At 41.2% G+C, this 23,196-nt stretch overlaps 1 protein-coding gene across 2 annotated transcripts in view; it reads right to left on the reverse strand.

The window, feature by feature from the left end:
* Window positions 1-23,196, reverse strand: part of LOC122561603 (phosphatidylinositol 4-phosphate 3-kinase C2 domain-containing subunit beta-like) — a 217,954-nt gene that overhangs the window by 144,096 nt on the left and 50,662 nt on the right. Inside the window, exons 6-10 of one of the 2 annotated variants that reach the window (XM_043713462.1) lie at window positions 19,735-19,849; window positions 17,221-17,332; window positions 16,977-17,059; window positions 15,852-15,915; window positions 10,517-10,639 (exon numbers count right to left, since the gene is read on the reverse strand). In XM_043713462.1, coding sequence (XP_043569397.1) covers window positions 10,517-10,639; window positions 15,852-15,915; window positions 16,977-17,059; window positions 17,221-17,332; window positions 19,735-19,849 — 497 coding nt within the window. The remainder of the gene's footprint in view (window positions 1-10,516; window positions 10,640-15,851; window positions 15,916-16,976; window positions 17,060-17,220; window positions 17,333-19,734; window positions 19,850-23,196) is intronic. The other variant, XM_043713463.1, reaches the window with a different exon arrangement.

The raw sequence follows: 23,196 nt of genomic DNA on the forward strand, positions 1-23,196 counted from the left end.
GAAACGACATGACCAGCTATCCTTAGTAGCCACACACGCAGATGACAAGCAACATGAGTTTGATTGGGACAACACTACTATTATAGGACAAGCCAAACAGAGAACAGCCAGGGAATTCCTAAAGGCATGGCACTCATCCACTGATTCAATCAATAAGCACATCGACCTGGACCCAATATACCGGCCACTGCAGCGGACAGCTGGAACTGACAACCGGAAGTGGCAGATTCAAACCATTATAAATGCCAGAGAAAAGATAACAGAAGCGCTTCACAGGAGGCTCCCAAGCACTGAGGATGTCACCTAGACAGGGGATGAAATGTCTGCAACACAAATTCCCAGCTCGGCGAACACAACCACAACAATGAGCACCCGGGCTACAAATCTTCTCACAAACTTTAAATAATGTATCTTGTACCTTCTTCTGCAGACTCACTAGACTCCCCACTTACTTTCTCATTAGATTTTGTTTGCTTGGGCTTTGAAATTTCCATATTATCGTTATAATTCTGGCTTTGTAACATGCCTGGTGCTGCAACTTCATTTTAACATTACTGTGTGGCCCTTAATTTCCCTTATGTAGCTATATCTCATGGCACCTATCAGGTCACGTTGAGATGTAAGTAACTCCATCTACTTCTGGTTTTCTCATCCTGTAACGGTGCCATAGTTTCTCCTTGCCCACCTGGGATTTCACACATTCTGGCTGAATCATGGCTCAGGACTACTCTCACAGTTCATTGTCTCATGATACAATCTGTAATTGACAAATGTGGGCAGTATCCTAGCTCCATATAATGTTTAACTCACACTTGCTTCTACACTTCTTTTACCAGGTCTGAAATGCTTTTTGCCATTGCTTATAAATTCTGTCTTGTTGGACCTTGCGACAAGTTGCTCTTCAGCAGTAACTTTCTTGAAAGATGTTGTGAAACTTGAAAGTATTCAGAAAAGGTTTACAAGGATGTTGCCAGGGAGAGGCTGAATAAGCTAGGGCTGTTTTCCCTGGAGTGTTGGAGGCTGAGGGGTGACCTCATAGAAATTTATAAAATCATGAGCAGCATGGATAGGATAAATAGCCAAGGTCTTTTCCCTGGGGTGGGGGAGTCCAGACTAGAGGGCACAGGTTTAGGGTGAGACGGCAACAATTTAAAAGGGACCTCAGGGGCAACTTTTTCACGCAGAGGGTGGTGCGTATATGGAATGAGCTGCCAGAGGAATTAGTGGAGACTGGTACAATTACAGTGTTTAAAAGGCATCTGGATGGGTATATGAATAGAAAGGGTTTGGAGTCATATGGGTCAACTACTGGCAAATGGGATTAGATTTACTTAGGATATCTGGTAAGCATGAACAAGTTGGAATGAAGTGTCTGTTTTTGTGCTGTACATCTCTTATGACTCTATGACTGTATGAAGATTTCTTCAAAGGTCAATGGAACCTGCACCTTTGCACACCATGTTGTATGATGGATTCTTACCACAGTCACTTCAGTGAAAGGTCCTTCAGTTAGAGCTGTGACTATCACCCTCTTTTAAATTGGAATCTAAAGGACCTGACTATTTGATGTGGTAGAGGAATACTACTTGATTACCCTTGGGAAGGGGCTCTTGTATTAAGAAAGCTGTAGTTTATTGCATGATAGCAATCAGGCATAAGTTATGTTGGTTGTTACTAAGACTATGAGGGATTAGGTTTAAATTTATGCCTATCTCCTGTAGGATCAAGAGCCATTTTCCCACCAGGTTAATATGATATCGTCATATTGGATAGTACTTAATGGACTCTCACATTAACCTTTCAGAACCTAACACCTTAAAAAAACAGCTTATGGCTTCCAGATGCAGTTTAATCTTTTTGTTTGCTTGTTTACAGAAGTGAATATTTAAAGGACATTAAATACTTTGGGAAATAATTTCATGAATATTACAATCTGTCATAGCTCTCAGCATGTCCCAAAACATTAGATGGAATCACTGGATGCAGACAATGGGGTCTTACCACTGGCTGGAGATCTGATGAGAGCCAATGACTCTCCTTGAAGAGAAGGCCAATCAGGCACTTGAAAAGTCAACAGCAGTGCTTTTCCTATCATCAAGGACCTTAAAGGATTGAAATCTTGCCAGTTTGAGTCAAGATTAGAGTGGTGCAGGAAAAGCACAGCAGATCAGGCAGTGTCCGAGGAACAGGAAAATCGATGTTTCAGGCAGGAGCCCTTTATCAGAAATGAGGCCTCCTCCCCGAAATGTCAACTTTCCTGCTCCTCGAATACTGCCTGACCTGCTGTGCTTTTCCAGCACCACTCTAATCTTGACTCTGATCTCCAGCATCTGCAGTCCTCACTTTCGCAGTCTTTCCTGTTTGAGCCAGTCAGCCAATCAGAGGCTTGTAACTTCACTGAAAGGATTCCAGGCCAGAAGTGCGTAATGGCAAAAGGGGGGGTGGGGGGTTGGGACTTAGAAGAAGGTCAACACCAAGCACAGAAGGTTATCACTCTGTGAGATCGATTCCATTCCAATGCCACATCCCTCCATAAAATGCTGAGAGTCTTTGAACGAGGAATTTCACCTCCCTGGTAGTCCACAGTCAACCTCTCACAGGTTGGCTTGCTGCATTTCTCATGTGCCAAACTCCTTGCCAGCCACAGTTTAATGTGAGTGGCAGTGGGATGAGGCCATCAAGTGGATATAAATTGTCCACTTGCGGGCTTCAATTGGCAGTGAGGGGAGGATGCCATCAATGGGCCTACATACAATGGCTTTAATCAGGGTGGATGCAGGAAGGTTGCAGAGTTCCCATGTGCCACCCTCCAACTTGATTAAATGCTCTGCCACCACTGAGCTCACCACCAAGGAATAAGCAAAGTTCTGCCCACTGTGTGTGCACCAAACTAATAGACAATCTTGAAGTTAACATTACTGCACAGTAGTATTTTACTGCAATCATGAGCTGTCTAAACACATAGGAATGAGGTTAATTTGCTAGTTGGGAACTATTTTATAAGAGTCTGAAAGCATTAATTCTGTGGAGTGCCATAAGTGGCACCTACATTGATGATGCCACATGGATTTGGGGCAGAAAATCTTAGGATCTTTGGAGGAGTAAAACCCTACCATCCTGGACCTCCTCAAAACTTCCGTGACAATGTCTATTTGTATCAATAGAGTTCAGAAGGATGAGAGGTGAACTTATTGAAACACATATGAGTTTTAGGGGACTTGACAGTTAAATGCAGAATGGTTGTTCCTCTTGGGAGAATCTAGGACTGGAGAGTATAATCTCAGAATAAGGAGCTGCATATTTAAGACAGAGATGAGGAAGAATTTCTTCTCTGAGAGGATGATAAATCTGTGAAATACTTTATCACAGTGGGGTGTTGAGATTGGCAATTAAGTATATTCTAGACTGAAATAGATAATTTTTTTTAGCAGTAAAGGAATCAAAGGTTATGAGGAAAAGGCAGGAACATGGAATTGAGGCTTAGGTTGACAGTGTGTCACTGAATGGTGGAGCAGACCCGAAGGGCTGAATGGCCTAACGCTGCTCCTAATCTTATGGTTTTCCATAACCTGCAATGAGTTGCTGTCATATAATGAACAATATCTTGACAACTACAAGTGACTCTTCTTGCTAGGCCAGGAAGTGGTTCTCTTTGACAACACTGGACCAAACCAGCTCTGTAGCTGTAACATGCAGAGAGGATGGAGGCAGAAAACCTATCACATGGTGAGGTTTGACTGTATGTACAACAAGACCCTTGGTGTCACTGTGTTGCTGTTGAGAGATTCATGTTTTGGCTGCATATAGTGGTACAATGCTTTCAGTTTCCCATTCCTAATCAAAAGCAATTGCCTTCATTCCAGTGGATACAAGCTGCCGTCTTGCAGGGAAAAAAAAACTGGCAGCGACACAAATTCAGGAAATCATCTCAGGTTTTGTGTTCCATGTGAATTGCTGTAATTGAATACATCGTATGTTGCCAATGCAGCACGTAGGGCTCCCTATTATAAATGGCTACTGCTATCCATCTGTGCATGCTCTGAGGCAACATCAAAGAGCAGGATGAGGGTTTTGAAGTGATGATGTTCCCTACGTGGCTTGATTTTAAAACATTTTTTTGTCTGTAATCAAACTTGAAAACACAGTCTCTAGTTGCACATTAACACATTGTAGCAAACTATTACTTGGTTGTGTGAGCTGATAAAATATTAAAATAAAGACATTTGGGAGGATGTGCATTTGTTATGACGTGGAGATGCCGGTGTTGGACTGGGGTGTACAAAGTTAAAAACCACACAACACCAGGTTATAGTCTAACAGGTTTAATTGGAAGCAGATGTAATTTGCTTCCAAATAAACCTATTGGAATATAACCTGGTGTTGTGTGATTTTTAATTGTGTATTTGTTGATTTTAGTGTCTGACAAGTATTAGTAAAATGGCATTAGAAAGAAACATGCATTTCATATCATTATGCACACTTGCTGTTTAAAACGAGCAGCAAGTTAATGGCTAAATATTGAGGTGGTTGAATTAATAAGCTAAGGTGGTGATGGTGAATATATTTCAGAGGCTTTGATACTGTACTCTGGAAGAGAGCCAAGAGTATGAAGTAATTTAGGTCCTCATTTTAAAAACTGCAGCATTGGTTGCAGAGTGATGATAACGCTTGGGAACCCAAGGGATTTCTTGCTCTGATTTTATGCGTGCTTGCAGGACTTCACCTGGTGGGGGCGCTGACCACAAACCCATCCATAATTTTACCAACAATTTTGCCAGTCAGCCATTTTATTTTGTTGGCTCTCCAGGCACCCAAGGGGAACAATGTATAATGAGAGAAGTTGAGTGACTTGTACATAGGTAAAAACAATGACTGCAGATGCTGGAAACCAGATTCTGGAATAGTGGTGCTGGAAGAGCACAGCAGTTCAGGCAGCATCCGAGGAGCTTGTAAATAACCAATCCTGCAAGCTGAGATAATGTGTGGCTTTGAAAAATTTTCACCACCTTGGTGAGGCCGAGTTAGGCAGCAGGACATTGTGCTGGGTGTTTCCAAGGATATTTGCAAAATATCACACTTGATTGTGAGCTGCTTGTTTATGTATTTGTTCTGTTTAAGATTCACAGCTTTTCCTCTTGCTTTATTTACAACAGGAAGGATGTTGTGAAACCTGAAAGTGTTTCGAAAAGATTTTCAAGGATATTGTCGGGTCTGGCGGGTTTGACCTACAGGGAGAGGCGGAATAGGCCAAGGCTATTTTCCCTGGAGTGTCAGAGGCTGAGGGGTGACCATATAGAGATTTCTAAAGACATGAGGGGCATGGATAGGGTGAATAGCCAAGGTTGTTTCCCAGGGTATGGAAGTCCAAACCTAGACAGCACAGATTTAAGGTGAAAGGGTAAAGACATAAAGGATTTTATGTAGAGGATGATGCGTGAATGGAATGAGCTGCCAGAGGAAGTGGTGGAGGCTGGTACAATCACTACGTTTAAAAGGCATCTGGATGGGTACATGAATAGGAAGAGTTTAGAGGGATATGAGCCAAATGCTGGCAAATTGGACTCGATTAATTGAGGATATCTGGTTGGCATGGACGAGCTGGACTAGAGGGTCTGTTTCCACATTGTATAATTCGATGTATCCAAGACTTTATTTGGAGGTGAGCGTAATAACTGTTGTGGGTAGACTGATTAAATGCAAAATGATTAAACGAAGCCAAAATTCTCCAGAATTGTGGACAATTGGAGGTGACCTCATTGAAATGAATAACGGTTTGAAGAGGATTTGGCAGAGTACATGGGCATTGATTGTTCCTGTTCATGGAGAGTCTAGAATGAGGTGTCGGGGTTCAGCTATTCATCTATGATCTTATTGGATGGTGAATCACATTCAAGGGGCTGAATGGCCTACATCCATTCCTAATTCATATATTTGTGTGACTGCACTGATTATACATTTCTTTAATCAAAGTTGTGAAACTGTAATTTTTTTATTGCCGAAGGTAGTTGCAGCTGAATTGTTGATTGGCTGAATAATATCAATACATTTTTGGATAAGGTGGGAAAATAAAGTTGAGGTAGAAGATTGGCAATAATTGTTCTAAATGGTTGAGTAGGTCATGGGATACAAGGGCTACTCCTGCGTCTAATTATTTTCTGCTCTGGTTCTGTCACAACATTTCTCTCCTGATGCTATTTCCTTGCTGGGGCATAACACTACAGACACCAACCACTCTCCAGCACATTGACCAACTGACCAGTCTTCAGCTGCAAACTGGATAAGAAGTGTCAATTCGCCATTTGACCCTGGGAGGCACATTAGGGAAGTTCTACCCAAGACCCAAGTACGCCTCTGTTCAATTGCTTGTTGGCATTTTGACTGGGGCTGATTCAGTGTATGTGATTTCAACTGTTATTGTGCACTGCTAGTCTCCCTACCTTTTGGCTAGGAGATTGGGATTCAAATCCCACCTGCTCCAGAGGTGTAATAATATGCCTGATTAAAAAATATCTACATCTTGCTTAGTATCTTTCACCCCAATTTCTGCATTTGGTATGTAAAAGTTTTTTTGTGAAATTCAATATAGTTTATTGAAAATTATCCATTCTTTGAACAACAAGGCGAAGCCACCGATGAATGGATTGCTTTGCTCTTGCGTAGCCACTTCTAAATATCTAGCTGCCAAAGTGCTCAGTGATTTACTGTAATTATCAGGGTCAATGCTGCCAGAGTGAATTTTGGAGCTTCCTGAATGGCTCAATAGTGTAATAGTGAAGATGTTGTCTTCAAATGAACATATTCATGGGGCAACTTTCAAAAGTGATCACCATGACCTTTGAAGGCTTTTTTCTTGTTATCTGATGGTTTCAATTGTTATAAGTTTGTGTGAAGATTTGTAGCTCAGGTGCTCGTTGTTGTGGTTCTGTTCGCCGAGCTGGAAGTTTTTGTTGCAAACGTTTCGTCCCCTGGCTAGGCGACATCATCAGTGCTTGGGAGCCTCCTGCGAAGCGCTTCTTTGATGTTTCCTCCGGTGTTTATAGTGGTTTATACCACTATAAACACCGGAGGAAACATCAAAGAAGCGCTTCGCAGGAGGCTCCCAAGCACTGATGATGTCGCCTAGCCAGGGGACGAAACGTTTGCAACAAAAACTTCCAGCTCGGCGAACAGAACCACATCAATTGTTATAAATTATGAAGAATCATTTTAATAACATTTAAATCTTTGACAGAGTTGCTTTGAGAAAGTTGCACTTAGCTTCCAGTGTCATCGGGAGTCTCTAAGTAACGTACTGACAGCAACACAGGAGCATAGAGTGTGGAACTGCATACCAAAGTTATCTCATAGAGTAATGTCAACCTCATGGGTTTCTGGTAATTAATTTCTGATTTTCTACTCAATATTCATGTCAAAGGAGGTTCCACACTGGGAAAAGGCTTTTCAAAACTTAGTTTCCTCTACATCACTCTGTATCTCACACACACTTGTGAATTCCACAATTACAATTTAATTTAATTTAATCTCTCCAGACATTGTGTTCATTGTGTCATCACCCAAAGAACTGTTGGTTTAGTTTGTGTTCATATTAAATGTTTTTTTAGGGGGAGTAGGCAGTTCAGGATAATGCCAACAGTGTGGGTTTGATTGCAGTTCCAGGTGAAGCAAACTGGGGATCTGCCTCCTTGCACTCTCCCACAGGGAAACAGAAGGCGTTTTGTAAGGCATTCTGAAAAACTTAATATTGGAAACTACATGAAGCTCCACCCAATCGGGTGAATCATAAGGACTTGAATTAGAAAAGGCAGAATGCCTTTGGATCTTGAGAATTGAAACCCAGTATCCACTGTCTCTTATAAGCTTAGTAACCAGGACTAAATTTTACCAGAAATCAGCTAAGTGTCAATTTTGACAAGTTTTATGAAGGGTTTCTGTGGGGTGTGCCTTTGTCTTTTATTGTATGTGTTGCAATGATGTGGAGGTGCCGGTGTTGGACTGGGGTGGACAAGGTCAGAAGTCACACGATGCCAGGTTATTGTCCAACAGGTTTATTTGAAATCACAAGCTTCACCTGACAAAGGAGCAGTGCTCTGAAAGCTTGTCATTTCACATAAACCTATTGGACAATAACCTGGTGTCGTGTGACCTCTGGTCTTGTGTTGCAATATCAGCTATTACCAGCTTATGGTTGGGGTCCAGAACTCGCATCATTTCCTAAACACCATGCTACTTTGGTGGCCCCCATGCATTCTCCCACTTGCTCTCAGTGGAAGTACTGGCAACTACTGACAGATTCCTATTTCTGGCACCATCTTTAAAACCTAGGCATACAACCAGTCAAGTGTTGGCAGCCTGCAGCTGCCTATGCAATTCCTGTCAATTAACCCACTTTGTTGGTATTGCCCTGGAGATCCTGATGTATATGAGTGGTGGGTATAGTCACTGACCACAGAGCGTGCCTTCAGATGTTGGTGACTGTTTGGGAGCTGGAGGAGCAGGTCATAAGCTGGAGTCACCAGGTAGCCCCTGTGATTTTCAATGGGGAATTGTCACTGTCTCATTTCTCTGCAGTAGATGGGAGAATGGGAAACTGCATATCAATGAGGGGAGATGACATTATAATAAGGATACAGATAATGTTAATGCATGTAAGTTGGCTTCTTGCTGCTCAATGACTAGCAGCTCCGCTTACTGTTCAGCACTTAGTTGGAAAATGGCAAGTTTTGCTGTAGCTATCAGGAAGCTGGCCATTTTACATAATTCTCACAACTTCCTTGCAGCTGCCCACGGTGCTCAGGGGCTAGGAAGATTCTGCCTAATGTCTAATACACTAACACAACTTGAAACTGATTGCTTTTATGCCATAAATTACATCTTGTTTAAGTTAATAACCACTTCCCATCACAAGTGGTTTCACACCACTGCTGTGAAACAATTAGGCCCTGAGACTGAATTAAGTAAAGAGAATGGTTGCAGCAACTCAGGCTGATGTTATGGGGCAGCTCCTGATTCAACAGGGAAGGATTCCTCAGGGAAGAAATTCAGGAGATTAAGAGCCCTCTACACAAGGTAAAAGACAAATCATTTGACTCACCAGGAGTCAATGAATGACATCCAAGAGTTGAAAGATCCTCCAGTGCAGGAAGACTTTACAAACCACATGAGGTCCAGTACAGAATCAAAGTCAACAGTCCTCAAATCAAAAACCCACCAATCTTCTAACACCAAAGATAACACATGCTGAAAAACTTGTGAAACCTTCAGACTACTTGAATTTGTAAATTCAGAGACTTAGCAGGATAATATACCTGAATGTATAAATGTGAACAACGTGAAAAAAAGCTTGCAGGGAGATGTACAAAATACCGATTCTGAAAGGGTTCATCTTGGAGACTTCATTAAGCTCCAGCCAATCTGATGATGCCACACGGGCTTAGGCAGGGATAACACAGATCATGTTAGAACCTCGTGTGGTACAGACATGTACCCACAGCTCTTCTAATAGTCTTAGCAAGAATGTCTAAATTCTTAATGTAATCTGTGCCATCCTGCAGTAAACTCCATTAAAACTAGACCCTCCTTTTGATGAGACTCACTCACTGTTTTGCTCTACCAATGTAAGCCAATGAGGCCGTTAGACCCAGTTAAGGAAAGTAGCAAACGACCCCAACCATAAGCTGGTAGTGGCTGATATTGCAGCACAAGGTCAGAAGTCAACAACACCAGGTTATAGTCCAACAGGTTTATGTGAAATCACAAGCTTTCAGAGCGCTGCTCCTTCATCAGGTGAAGCTTGTGATTTCAAATAAACATGTTGGACTATAACCTGGTGTCATGTGACTTCAGACCTTGTCCACCCCAGTCCAACACTGGCTTCCTCCACATCATTGCAACACATACAATAGAAGACAATGGCACACCCCACTGACAAAAGCTGCTCAGAAAAACACCTCCGAATTGAACATCATCAGACCAGCAATCGTCAAGGCCTGCTATCGAATATACACACATTACTTGCAGTGGATTAATTTCATCACAGAGGGGGTTTGTGTGTAGAAGCTGCCATCATTGTGAATACTATGGTATTTCGTTATAAGTTGAGAACTTGTCAACATATATCTTGATTACTTAGACAATCTAGTGATCACTGAAACTAGACCAATCCAAAATGATAGACTAAGAAGAGTTTCCATCAGAGAGCCATCAGGTTGTATAGTAAAATAGATATGCTTTGTTCAAGCAAAAACTGTAGCTCTGCCTAAAAATCGCATTAGATCCTAAAATGGACCTCGGGTTGACAGATAGGATATATGTTTGCCATTTGATCAGAGATTGTCAGGTCTTTGCAATGCGGCATATTAGCGATAGAATTCAACTTGAGGTTTCGTAGCCCAACTTTCCACTTCCGATCTGATCCAACAAAGGTCCACTCTATTGTCAGAGCTAACTAGTATTAAACCTTAGCTATGCCAAAGCACATGGACTAATAAACTCTACATTGATTTAACTCAGACTGTACCTTTCCCTGCTGTAGAACAACTGACTGCACCTGCTGAATGGCGTCAGTTATTTCCTTCGTCTCCACTGATGAAAGCAGATAACAAATGGCTCTAACCGCCTCAACCAGACGACGTGAGCTTTTCTGTGAGGAAGCAGAAGAGAAGATTTGGGTTCGCATCATCAAGGAGCAAAGATTGCCGCACGTTCTTAAATGGCAAATAACTAACAAGTCTCATTCGACAAAAAGTAGAAAGGTACAGTAGTTCAGGCAGCATCAGAGGAGCAGGAAAGGTACAGCATCGCAGACAGCATGGAGGAACAGGAAAGGTACAGCATCTCAGGCAGCATCAGAGGAGCAGGAAAGGTACAGCAGGTCAGGCAGCATCGCAGGAACAGGAAAGGTACAGCATCTCAGGCAGCATCGCAGTAACAGGAAAGGTAGAGCAGCTCAGGCAGCATCGGAGGAACAGGAAATGTACAGCATCTCAGGCAGCATCAGAGGAACAGGAAAGGAACTGGATTAGTGGTGCTGGAAGAACACAGCAGTTCAGGCAGCATCCAAGGAGCTTCGAAATCAACATTTCGGGCAAAAGCCCTTCATCAAACTCCACATTGATGGAGGTCCTTGGCCTCCTTCACCGCCGCGCCCTCACCACCAGACGCCTGGAGGAAGAACGCCTCATCTTCCGCCTCGGAACACTTCAACCCCAGGGCATCAATGTGGACTTCAACAGTTTTCTCACTTCCCCTTCCCCCACCTTACCCTTGTTCCAAACTTCCAGTTCAGCACTGTCCCCATGACTTGTCCAGACTTGTCCTACCTGCCTATCTCCTTTTCCACCTATCCACACAGCATGGAAACAGATCCTTTGGCCCAACTCATTCCTGATGAAGGGCTTTTGCCCGAAACGTCGATTTCGAAGCTCCTTGGATGCTGCCTGAACTGCTATGCTCTTCCAGCACCACTAATCCAGAATCTGATTTCCAGCATCTGCAGTCATTGTTTTTACCTCGAATAGGAAAGGTACAGCAGGTCAGGCAGCATCAGAGGAACAGGAAAGGTACAGCATCTCAGGCAGCATCAGGCAGCATCAGAGGAACAGGAAAGGTACAGCATCTCAGGCAGCATCAGAGGAACAGGAAAGGTAGAGCATCTCAGGCAGCGTCAGGGGAACAGGAAAGGTGCAGCATCTCAGGCAGCATCAGAGGAACAGGAAAGGTAGAGCATCTCAGGGAGCATCAGAGGAACAGGAAATGTATAGCAGGTCAAGCAGCATCAGAGGGACAGGAAAGGTACAGCATCTCAGGCAGCATCCGAGGAACAGGAAAGGTACAGCATCTCAGGCAGCATCGCAAGAACAGGAAAGGTACAGCATCTCAGGCAGCGTCAGGGGAACAGGAAAGGTAGAGGATCTCAGGCAGCATCAGAGGAACAGGAAAGGTACAGCAGGTCAGGCAGCATCAGAGGAACAGGAAAGATACAGTGGGTCAGACAGCATCAGAGGAACAGGAAATGTACAGCATCTCAGGCAGCATCGCAAGAACAGGAAAGGTACAGCATGGCAGACAGCGTCAGGGGAACAGGAAATGTACAGGATCTCAGGCAGCATCAGAGGAACAGGAAAGGAACTGGATTAGTGGTGCTGGAAGAACACAGCAGTTCAGGCAGCATCCAAGGAGCTTCGAAATCAACATTTCGGGCAAAAGCCCTTCATCATACTCCACATTGATGGAGGTCCTTGGCCTCCTTCACATCTCAGGCAGTATCAGAGGAACAGGAAAGGTACAGCATCTCAGGCAGTATCAGAGGAACAGGAAAGGTACAGCAGTTCAGGCAGCATCAGAGGGAGAGGAAAGATACAGCGGGTCAGGCAGCATCAGAGGGACAGGAAAGGTACAGCATCTCAGGCAGCATCAGAGGAACAGAAAAGGTACAGCATCTCAGGCAGCATCAGAGGAACAGGAAAGGTACAGCAGTTCAGGCAGCATCAGAGGAACAGGAAATGTACAGCATCGCAGGCAGCATCAGAGGAACAGGAAAGGTACAGCATCTCAGGCAGCATCAGAGGGACAGGAAAGGTACAGCAGTTCAGGCAGCATCAGAGGAACAGGAAAGGTACAGCATCTCAGGCAGCATCAGAGGAACAGGAAAGGTACAGCATCTCAGGCAGCATTCTGTACCTTTCCTGATCCTCTGATGCTGCCTGACCTGCTCTACCTTTCCAGCAGTCTGCAGTCCTTACTTTAACAAATCTCTTAACCTACTAATAGGTTGCCCAAGAAAAGCCTATCCAAACAGTTCTCTGTGGGGACTCATTCCTTAAACTTTTCCTGATTCATTCCAGTGCTTTCTCTGAAGGTTCTCTTAGCTTTCATGTAACTAATTACATACACAATCATATTTAGTGTTTATCATGGCTGTAGGCATTCCAGGTAATGGAACACTTTGATTGCCTTAGTCAAAATGTTACCGGTAACTATGTTATATTAGATGATGTATATTTATATGACATCACCCTTCAAGTGTTTTAATTACTGAATCATACTATAATGTAGCAGAGGAGGAGCTAAATGGCCTGTTGAGTTTGTGTTGCTTCTTTCAAAGTTTAATCCAGTAAGTCCCACTCCCTCAGTCTTTGACCACATTACAGCATATTTACTGTTTCAACGAAGTGTCCAACTTAACCCACCATTTTAAAATAAAAGACAGGGGAAACTAATCTGAATGTTTTAAGGGTTTGATCTTCTATGATGTCTATTGACCATAACCCGCACTGAAGAATGATTGTGAAGTATGCCAGGAGATTTTAATCAGACTGCCTATTCTGTCAACATAGTCAGGTAAGGTATGAGCACAGTGGCAGCAAGCTGTCCCAACCACAAGCTGATAATGACTGGCATTGCAACAGTTTTATTATTCCACATAGATGCAACAGATTTTGGCCAAATTCCAATCTTCAAACTTAAATCCATACCTGAATGCCGGTTAAAAATCAAGTGCAGTAATTTGGTTTTTGCTATGTGGTTATTCAATTGTTTGGTTATTTAGCAAGCCTTCACCATAGCCCCTCACACCTTCCTCCTGAGACTGTTCCCATAAATGACAATCTACCGGGAACTGCGTTCTGAATCTCCAAACAGATTCCACTTCCAACGACAATCATTCATCCCTTCAGAGAACTTCGCATGGTCATATACTCTGATACCCGACAATCATTGATTAAAAATCAAGCATGTTATAAGATTCACCAGAATGATAAAATATTTAGATTCCCAGCAAATTTTAAAAATATTTATATACTCTAGTATGAAACAATGCTTGAACCGAAAATCACCAAATACATCTTCATAAATTAGCCATTAGGTAGTGACATTAACACATGCAAAACTACATGTTGGTGCAGTTTTTAAATGAAGAAAATATGCATAATTATCATTCAGATGACTCTGAAGAGCAATTTTGCTGCAGCTTCATCCTTGCAATTGCTTTGGTATTTCTAAAGGGCCATTGAACCAACTCTGCATATAACTCAGTTATAACAAAACTGTCTGTGTTCAAGCTACAACTGTGCAAACTTATCCAGGCAGCATCAGCATAAAAGCAATCAGAATAAAGAGATTGTCAATCAAGACATGCTCTCTATCACCTAGAAGCCATCCAATAGACTTTCCACAACAGATATGGTTTATTTGCAGTACACTGTGGCAATAAAGAACAGACAAAACATGTTCAAGGCATCAATCAACTCCTTCAAATGACCTTTAGGTCTCTCATCATCACACATCATTCCCCAATGGTTAGTCCCAGGACTATTAAAATGCTACTGTTCAGCCAGCCACAAGGAGAATGAGTGTGAGTTATCCTCTGATTTCCCTCAACTCCTCCATTTACCCTCAGCCTGCTGTCCATCTCAGGGGGAATACAGACTGAGAACGTGTATAGTAATGATGAGCTCAAATAGAATTGCAAGCAAATATTTATCAATTCCACAATATTATTTTGATTTATCTGCTTTAGGAGAGATTGAGGAAAAAAAGATTGTGCAAAATAAATTTTATTTGGAATGACTGGAAGAAGCGGTATTTTGAAGAGATTGATTTTAAACTGATTGGTTATCCTGTTTCCAGGATGGAGAGAATAGCATTATTGTTGGGCAGGAGATCTTCCTTCAGTTAGGGCAGTGCTATTTTTTCAATATTTTACACCTCCCTTATTGAATGGCATGATTACCATGAGGGCAATTGCTCCTGCTGGTACAGCTACAACCAAGGTTCAAATATTCTTGGATCCCAGGCCAGAGGTGAGTGATAATGGAAGGTTGGGGTGGTGGTGGGGTGTGGGGAGTGGTTGGCGTGGAAATCGCTGGGTGGTGGTTGCCGGGGAAGTGACGTGCATCAGTAGCCATGGCAATGGGTGTCTTTCAGCAGAACCCCTCCCATTCCAGATGCCAAGTCACTCAATCAGGTACTGAGTGTCTTTGAATGTGCCTTCCATGATAATGCAGTGAGTATGTGATTGCTATGTGAAATTGCCCAAAACGTGCTGCTATAATAGCACACAATAATTACATTTTAAAGAGTACAATGCTCAATATCATATTCTCATGGGTAATTAGGGATAGGCAGTTTATATTTGCACTTGTCAGTGTCACCCACGTCCCATGAATGAATAGAACTTGTAAAGTCAATGTACTACAATGATAGGCCAGCTCTCACCTGATAGAAATATGACACATTAAGAGGGAGAAATAAATGCGTGTGAGTAGAATGCAACACTGGCCTGTTTTCATTAGATTGCCTATTCCTGCCTGAAATGGGAAAGTATAAATTGCTCCCGGATGTGGACTGATAATTATTCCCTCATGGCATCTACTCTTGTAGTTGAGCTATAAGTTTCATGTTATATAACACTTTAGGCTACATACTCCAAATGTGCTGCTTACCTCTATAGATATACAATGCTCAGTTATGCAAAAAGCCAAATGCAACATTAAATACTCATATGTAAAGAACAGACTACAGTTGAAACTGGCAGTATATCTTTAAAAGAATCATTCTATTTCTCTACCTGCATGATGCTGAGTTAATTTAGATCTCACTACTTTCCAGCGATTTAATAATCTAATTCATGGTTCAGTCTATGCCAATTATAGGCTCTCTATATTATTAAGTATTCATTTAGAGGGACCATTTGGTCAGAGATCATATTATTCCTCAAGCATGCAGTGCTTGCTTAATGAGGATGAATGAATTAATCAGACAAGTTATTTCGAGAGGTTTTTCCGATTGGATTGTTACTTGAAATTAATTTATTGGCTGCATACAACAGGCTGTTTCACATCCTCCCATCTTACCTTACTGGTTAATAGACTGTCTGCCTCATGGTGATAGCTATTGAGCTTTGAACTTAGGGCTCTCCTGTGAAAATAAAATTGGAAAACTTAAGCACCTCAAAGGCTATAAACAGCAAAGAAACATAAACTGACCATGTTTTATGGAAGGCTGCTAAATTTAATGCTACGAAGGTTAGGAAAAAAAAGAGAAAGCTTCAGAAGACAAACTGCATTTAAATTAACTGTTGAAATTTCACACTAGGCAGCTTCACAAAATATTACTTGCTACAAATTGTTTTATGATGGATTTTAAGCTGAAAGTACACTGAAAATCATACTTACACCAAGTGAAAAATATAGGCAGCTTCTAACTTTGTATCATATCATAGCTATTCATTTTAAAATAGAATCTGTCTTGACTGATCTGTTTTGGAAATGGAAACAAGCAGTATATATAAAATTGAGGTGCACAGGCCTAGAAATTGGCCATGGTCCAGAATCAGTGCAGTGTGACCAATGCTGCCCAAGCTGAGAGGCCTGCAGGGTCAAAGAAAATTGGTCCTCAGTGATCCTTGTTGTGATCTCCCAGCATTGACAATGTCACCATAGTCAGATGTGAACATAGCTGCTAGTGTCAGGTCACCTGTCTGCAGCCCTCAGGTAAATGCCGAAACACAGTATTCAAATGGGTATTGGGTGGCTCTGTTTTATCTGAAGAAGTGTTCTGATCATAGTTCTTGTGAAGATATGGAAGCATGTGCTGCTTTACAGCACATGACCTGTGCTGCTTTACATATGAAGATCTGGGAGCTTGGGAAAAAGACATGGAGGACTGCAGACCCAGTGGAGACTGGGTAACTCACTGTTTCAGAAAATTGGGGATGAAAATATAAGGGACATAAATAGCAAGTGAGAAGCATAGATCATGTGCACACAGAGATAGTGGAATCCTATTATCTACAAGATGCACAAATATGCAGTGAGGATCTATAACCACACAACTTGGCAACTTGGAGGGAACAGAAAACCAATTCAGAAAATGTTAGTCACGAGAATTTATTGTTTAAATCAGAACCCACTGAGAACAATGCTGAACATCACTCATGTCAATATTTAAGGTCAGAAAGTTCAGTAAACATTTCTTACCTAGATACGCACACTTTTGATGCGCCACTTTCTTTGGGTACAGTTTGATGAAAAGTGAATGGACTTTGGTCATCCCCTTCCTGCTGAGAGTAATTTTGGATAATTTAATGGACAGTAATTCCATTGTGCAGGTATTGAAGTTAAGAGTGATAATGTTAAAAAAAAGTTAATTTAAAAAACTGGATCTTTGTCTCAGACAATAAAGCTCAATATTACTAAAGTTCTGAATAAAATTATCACTTACAGTTCGAGCCAACATCTGCTGAAGATCGTTGTGCCTAAGTAACCGAAGTTTGATGTCAGTGCCAAGTTTCAGATAATGCCGTAGGGATTCATGGCTCCCTAAAGTACAAGGACTAGATCAAGAAAATTAAACTATATACAGTAATAACCTAATCTGCAAGGGGAAAATAACATATAAAATCACATAAATTCTATATGTCACCAACAAATTCTTTATTTGTCTAACAACACTGCAATATCAAAAGGAAGATACAATGCTGAAGGAGGAGGCAGGAATTTAAGCTTTCAAATTTGATTCAACACTGTTTGTTTGAAAACTTTGAATTCCAATGCCTTTTCAAAATGAAAATATTCCCTCTAGCTAAAGTAGTGTTCTTGAAATGATACACAAATTCTTAGTCTCTGCTTTTCTATGTAATTTTTTGCTCCCCGTTAGTAACTAACTTAACATTGATTACAGTTGAAAATATATCGCTGAGTGGTTAGCACTGCTGCCTCACAGTGGCAAGGACCCAGGTTTGATTCCACCCTCAGGTGACTGTGTGGAGCTTGCACATTCTCCCCGTGTCTGCATGGGTTTCTGCCAGGTGCTCTAGTTTCCTCCCACAGTCCAAAGATGTGCAGTTTAGGTAGATTGGCCACGAGGATTTGAACATAGTGTGCAGGGATGTGCAAGCTAGGTGAGTTTAGCCATGGGACATGCAGGGTTACAGGGATAGGGTATGGGATTGGGATGCTCTTCAGAGGGTCAGTGTAGACTCAATGGGCCAAATGGCCTGCTCCCATACTGTAGGGATTCAATGATAAAAGTACTGATAGCAGAGAAACGGCAATTCTGCAAAGTGAGTTGAAGCAGCCTCTCACTAGAGCAACCTAGATAACTTTACAGTTAAATCCTTAATACATGAAATGACCTAATAAGATTGTCAGGATTGTTCAGAATCTGAATCAGGCAAACAAGACTTTCAATTTGAAAGAAACATTTTGGTTTGAGATAAGGAGCTCAACCATTCAATAGATGGGAAGATCTCCACGGGAAAAGCTTCCTTGACATGACAGCAAAAATGCGACATCAGTTGTCATGATTGCTGAGCATCGCTTTTCTGCATCAGCAGGTAAGGAATCAGGCAGTGCCATTATCAGAGTGGATATAGAGAGTTGAGCTGGAAAAAGCACAGCAGGTCAAGCAGTCTAACTGGTTCCACTCATGTCATCTCGGAAAGTAAACCTGCCACCCGAACCTATTCAGGCCTATGTGTGACTCTGGTCCTATACTCACATGGGCAACTCTTGTGGTTTCTGAAAGGTTGAGCAAGGCACTCAATCAGATCATTTCAGAACGATCAATGCTAACTTTGTTAATGGTGCCTGCAGCAGGAAGTTGAATGAGTATGAAGAGCCAAGAAGGCCGTAGTTACCTACATTACAGAAACAAATGACCTGTAAGAATCTGAAGTCAGCTTTAACTCCCTGGGGAGGAGTGAAAGCAATAAATGGATAGCCCCTTCTTAGGTCATGTGATCCACCAAAACAGATCAGACTTTATAGACATAACAATTTCCTCCACGTTATTTAATTTTCTTTGAGTACAAGTTAATTTTACTCATCTGATGACAACATTGACATTGGAATGGGAATTGTGAAAGAAAACAATCAGATAAAAGGTGTTTTTGAGTCCAGGGAACTTGGCCTCAAATAGAACAGAATCACTTGTAATTTGGATTTACTAATAGCTAAACTAGGAATTTTTGTTGGAAAATGTAGTGTTACTTGCTTTTACAATTAGAGGCTTTCTTTCGGATGTTCTTTGGGTGTGACCATTACTGAAGAGTAAAGACAAGCCCTGGCATTGTTAGAATACATCCCTATATACACAAGCTTAAACACATACAACAGGTTCAAGATAAGTTTCTTCCTTGCTGTTATTAGACTCCTGAATGGACCTCTCCAATTTTAAATTTAATGTTGATCTCATTCTTTGTATACATTCTCTGCCAGCATAATATTGTATTCATCGCTCTATTCTATTAACCTTATGCATTCTGTAAGATATGATCTACCTGGACTACATGCAAACCAAAATTTTTCACTGTACTTATGTACATGTGACAATTATAAATAAAGTCAAGTACATAGGACTTGTTTTCTGGTGATTAAGCTGGAAATACATCATAGCAGCATTTTACCTTTTAATATTGAAAACAATTGAGAATATAATTAGGTATTTTAACCCACAAGCCATTCAGTTAGATCACAGATAATTTTTACCTCTACTGAATTTCTCCCGTCTTTGTTCTATGTGAATCCCTACCTAATAAAAACCCCTCAATTTCAGCATTTCTGCATTCTCTCCCTACACATATTCTTTTGGAAGGGTTGGAAAAGTTGGAGTAATTGATAGGAATTCAGAGAATTCCAGATTTCTACTACCCTTATTGTTAAATTTTCAATTGGTACCTACTTTTTTCATAGTTTATTAAGGAAGCAACAAACAAGTAATGTACAAATGACTTACTTCTGCAAAATCTCTTCAGAACCACAGAGCTTTAAAACGTAATCATTCCTGGCTTCGAACCTTTGCTGTGTATCACTCAAGATTGTCTGAATGAGTTCCTCGACAGTGTAGCCAGCTGGAAAAAGTTAGAAAATAGGTTTTGGCCAACATTTCAGTCAAGGTGAAATGGTTCTTGTTATTTGTTTTTTTACAATCACACAATCATGGAATCCCAACAGTGTGGAAGCAGGCCATTCAGCCCACACTGACCCTCCACAGAGCATCCTATCCAAACCCACATCCCTACCCTATCTCTGTAACTCTGCATTTTCCATGAATATTCCACCCAGCATAGGGCGGCATGGTGGCTCAGTGGTTAGCACTGCTGTCTCACAGTACCAGGGACTCGGGTTCAATTCCCGCCTCAGGCAACTGTCTGTGTGGAGTTTGTACATTCTCCTTGTGTCTGCATGGGTTTCCTCTGGGTGCTCTGGTTTCCTCCCACAGTCCAAGGATGTGCAGGTTAGGTGAATTGGCCATGCTAAATTGCCCGTAGTGTTAGGTGCATTTGTCAGGGGTAAATGTAGGGAAATAGGTCTGGGTGGGTTGCCATTTGGAGGGTCGGTGTGGACTTGTTGGACCGAAGGGCCTGTCTCCACACTGTAAGTAATCTAATCCCTGGACACCATGAGCAATTTAGCATGGCCAATCCATCGCACCTGCACATCTGTGGCGATGTTCTTTGTCACTGTCATAAAATATTCATATCGTACATGTTGTACTGTTGGTGTAGCTGTGATGGAATTTGGATGGAAGCACTTGACTTGTTAATCTAATTTGTTCTTACCCAAATCTGGTAGATGCTGATTAAAATCTGATGTCTGTTGTCTGTGGAATTTGAATTGCAGACGTTCAGGTAACCAGAACAATTTGGACTAAAGTCTTCACTGAAATGAGTTGCATGGAAGCAGATGAGGACATTATGTTTAATAGGCTTATATCAATGCAACCTATTCAACTGAACCTAATCCCACATTTCTTGACCTTGCACAGTCAGCATGCTTTTTAAATTGGCCCTTTCTATCTGATCAGTAAGGAAGTCCTAACAATGCATTTAGAAAAGCATAGTATGGTTAACCAAACCAAAATAGCTTTAGAAAAGGAAATAATGTTTATTTTATTGATATGTTTTACTTTTTTTTTGAAGGTGTAACTAGCACTTTGGATAAAGTGGAAAAATAGATGTGATATACTTAGATTTCCAGTAGGCATTAGACAAGGTACCACACAAATATTTGTACACAATGTAAGGATCCATGAGTTGGGATGATATGTTGACATGGATAGAGGAATGGTAAATGGACAGGAAGAAGACAACAGGGAAACATGGGGCATTTTCAAGTTGGCAGGCTGTGATCACTGGAGTGTCACTAGGATTGTTGCTGGCATCAGCTATTTACAATCTATATTAATGACGCAGGTGAAAGGACAGAGACTAATCTAATCTGACAAAACAAAGCCAGGTGGAAATTCGAACAGTGAGAGGACATAAAGAGGCTACAAAGACTTATAGAAAGACCAAAGAGTGAGCAACAGATGGCAGCTGGAATATTAACTAGGCAATGTGATGTTATTCATTCTAGTCATAAGACCAGTAAAGCAGAATATTTTTTAAATGGTGTGAAACCTGAATTTGTTAACATTGAGAGTGAATTTGGTGTACTCACACAAGGAATCCATCAAGTTAGTATATGGGTTCAATAAGCAATTCAGAGAACAAATGGAATGTTGCCTTTTATTGCAAGGATATGGGGCACCAGAAAATGAACAAAGTCTTGTTACAATTGTCCAGGGTTTTGGGCAGACCACACCTGGAATAAAGTTTGTGATTTTGATCTCCAATATTTAAGAAAGGATACATTAGCATTAGCAAAGATTCACTAGTCAGTTTCAGGGAGTTTCATGGAGGGGCCTTCCATGAACTCCTGCATGTTTTCTGAGATGATTCTCTGCAGCTTGTGTCATTATTTATCTGTCAAACTTCTAAGGTGTCCTCCTTGCTCTATTGTGCACTCGCCAACAGCAGAAATACTCCACACTGGTAGGACTGCCTGGGATTCCCAATACCATATTTAAAGCTTAGCTTTCCTGTCTTACTTTCCTTACTTCATCACATGTTTGGCTGACTGTCATTGTAACTGCAGCAACAGAGTCAAACCACTCAGGTTACCCATCCTCAGCACTATACCATGAATCCTGCCTAATCGAGTATTACTCTTTCCCCAATGGTCAGTGTAGATAACATCTTCTCATTGTTCAATGTAGTCATATCACACACTGGAAAGCCTTTTGACATTAGAAAATCTTAACTTCAATTTAACATTAGCAAAGTTGAAGAGGAAAGGAACAAAACAAAAATGGTGTTTGCTCCTGAGAGTGTACAGGGACTTTTCTACACTTTGGGTTTCACCACATGTTTAGTCAATGAATGATCCCTGCACCCAGCTCACAGCTATTAGAACTGGGTGGCAATTAAGTCTTGAGTTAAAAGGTTTAATGTGCAGGTTCTAAATTTGACTTTGAGGGTCTATACATATGAGTATAGGAAGGATGGAAATATTGATAGACATCTCTATTCATTTCAAGTCGGTGATAAAAACAAGGGCATAAAATAGTAATGGCAGCAATGCAACATTACATTCTTATGAATTTAAGGAGTAGACTTTATGAATTTTCACTTCAAGCATGGGAGCATGAGAAGCAAATGTAGGCCATTTAGCTCCTTGAACCAGTTCTGCTACTCAATTGGATCATTGCTGGAATCCCATTTACCCCTCTCTGGCCCACATGCTTTAGTGCCTTTACCAAACAATATTATGCCCCAGCCAAGATTCAGCAAATTGGTTGCAAATCCAAATTGGGCAAATTAATCAACATGTGGACCTAGCAGCAAAAGTCCAGGAATACAAGTTGATGAAACAATTCCTTATAATCCTGTAACTATGAAATAGTTAGAGGAGTAACAATGAGTTCTTACTTTATTTAAATCTAGATATTAATTAACAAATTCATTATCTTATCATGTAGAAGATAAACTAAATGGACCTTGAGCTTTTTTTAAAACAATTTCTATGTTCCAACTGCATGGAGCACTCCTCCCTAGTTTGCTTAAAGTGGGAAGGGAAAGCCAACACAAATACAATACATTTAGTTAAAAATCACACAACACCAGGTTATAGTCAAACAAGTTTAATTGGAAGCACACTAGCTTTTGGAGTGACGGTCCTTCATCAGGTGATTGTGGAGGGCTCAATCGTAACACAGAATTTATAGCAAAAATTTACAGTGTGATGTAACTGAAATTATACATTGAAAAATTGATTGTCTGTTAAGCCTTTCATCTGTTAGCATACAGTGATAGTTTCACTTCTTTCATGTTAAATCACAAAACCTTTTTTTAAAAGTTGCATTCTCGGGTTAGCT

The sequence above is a fragment of the Chiloscyllium plagiosum genome, chromosome 23 (assembly GCF_004010195.1).
Source record: "Chiloscyllium plagiosum isolate BGI_BamShark_2017 chromosome 23, ASM401019v2, whole genome shotgun sequence".
Lineage (NCBI taxonomy): Eukaryota > Metazoa > Chordata > Chondrichthyes > Orectolobiformes > Hemiscylliidae > Chiloscyllium > Chiloscyllium plagiosum.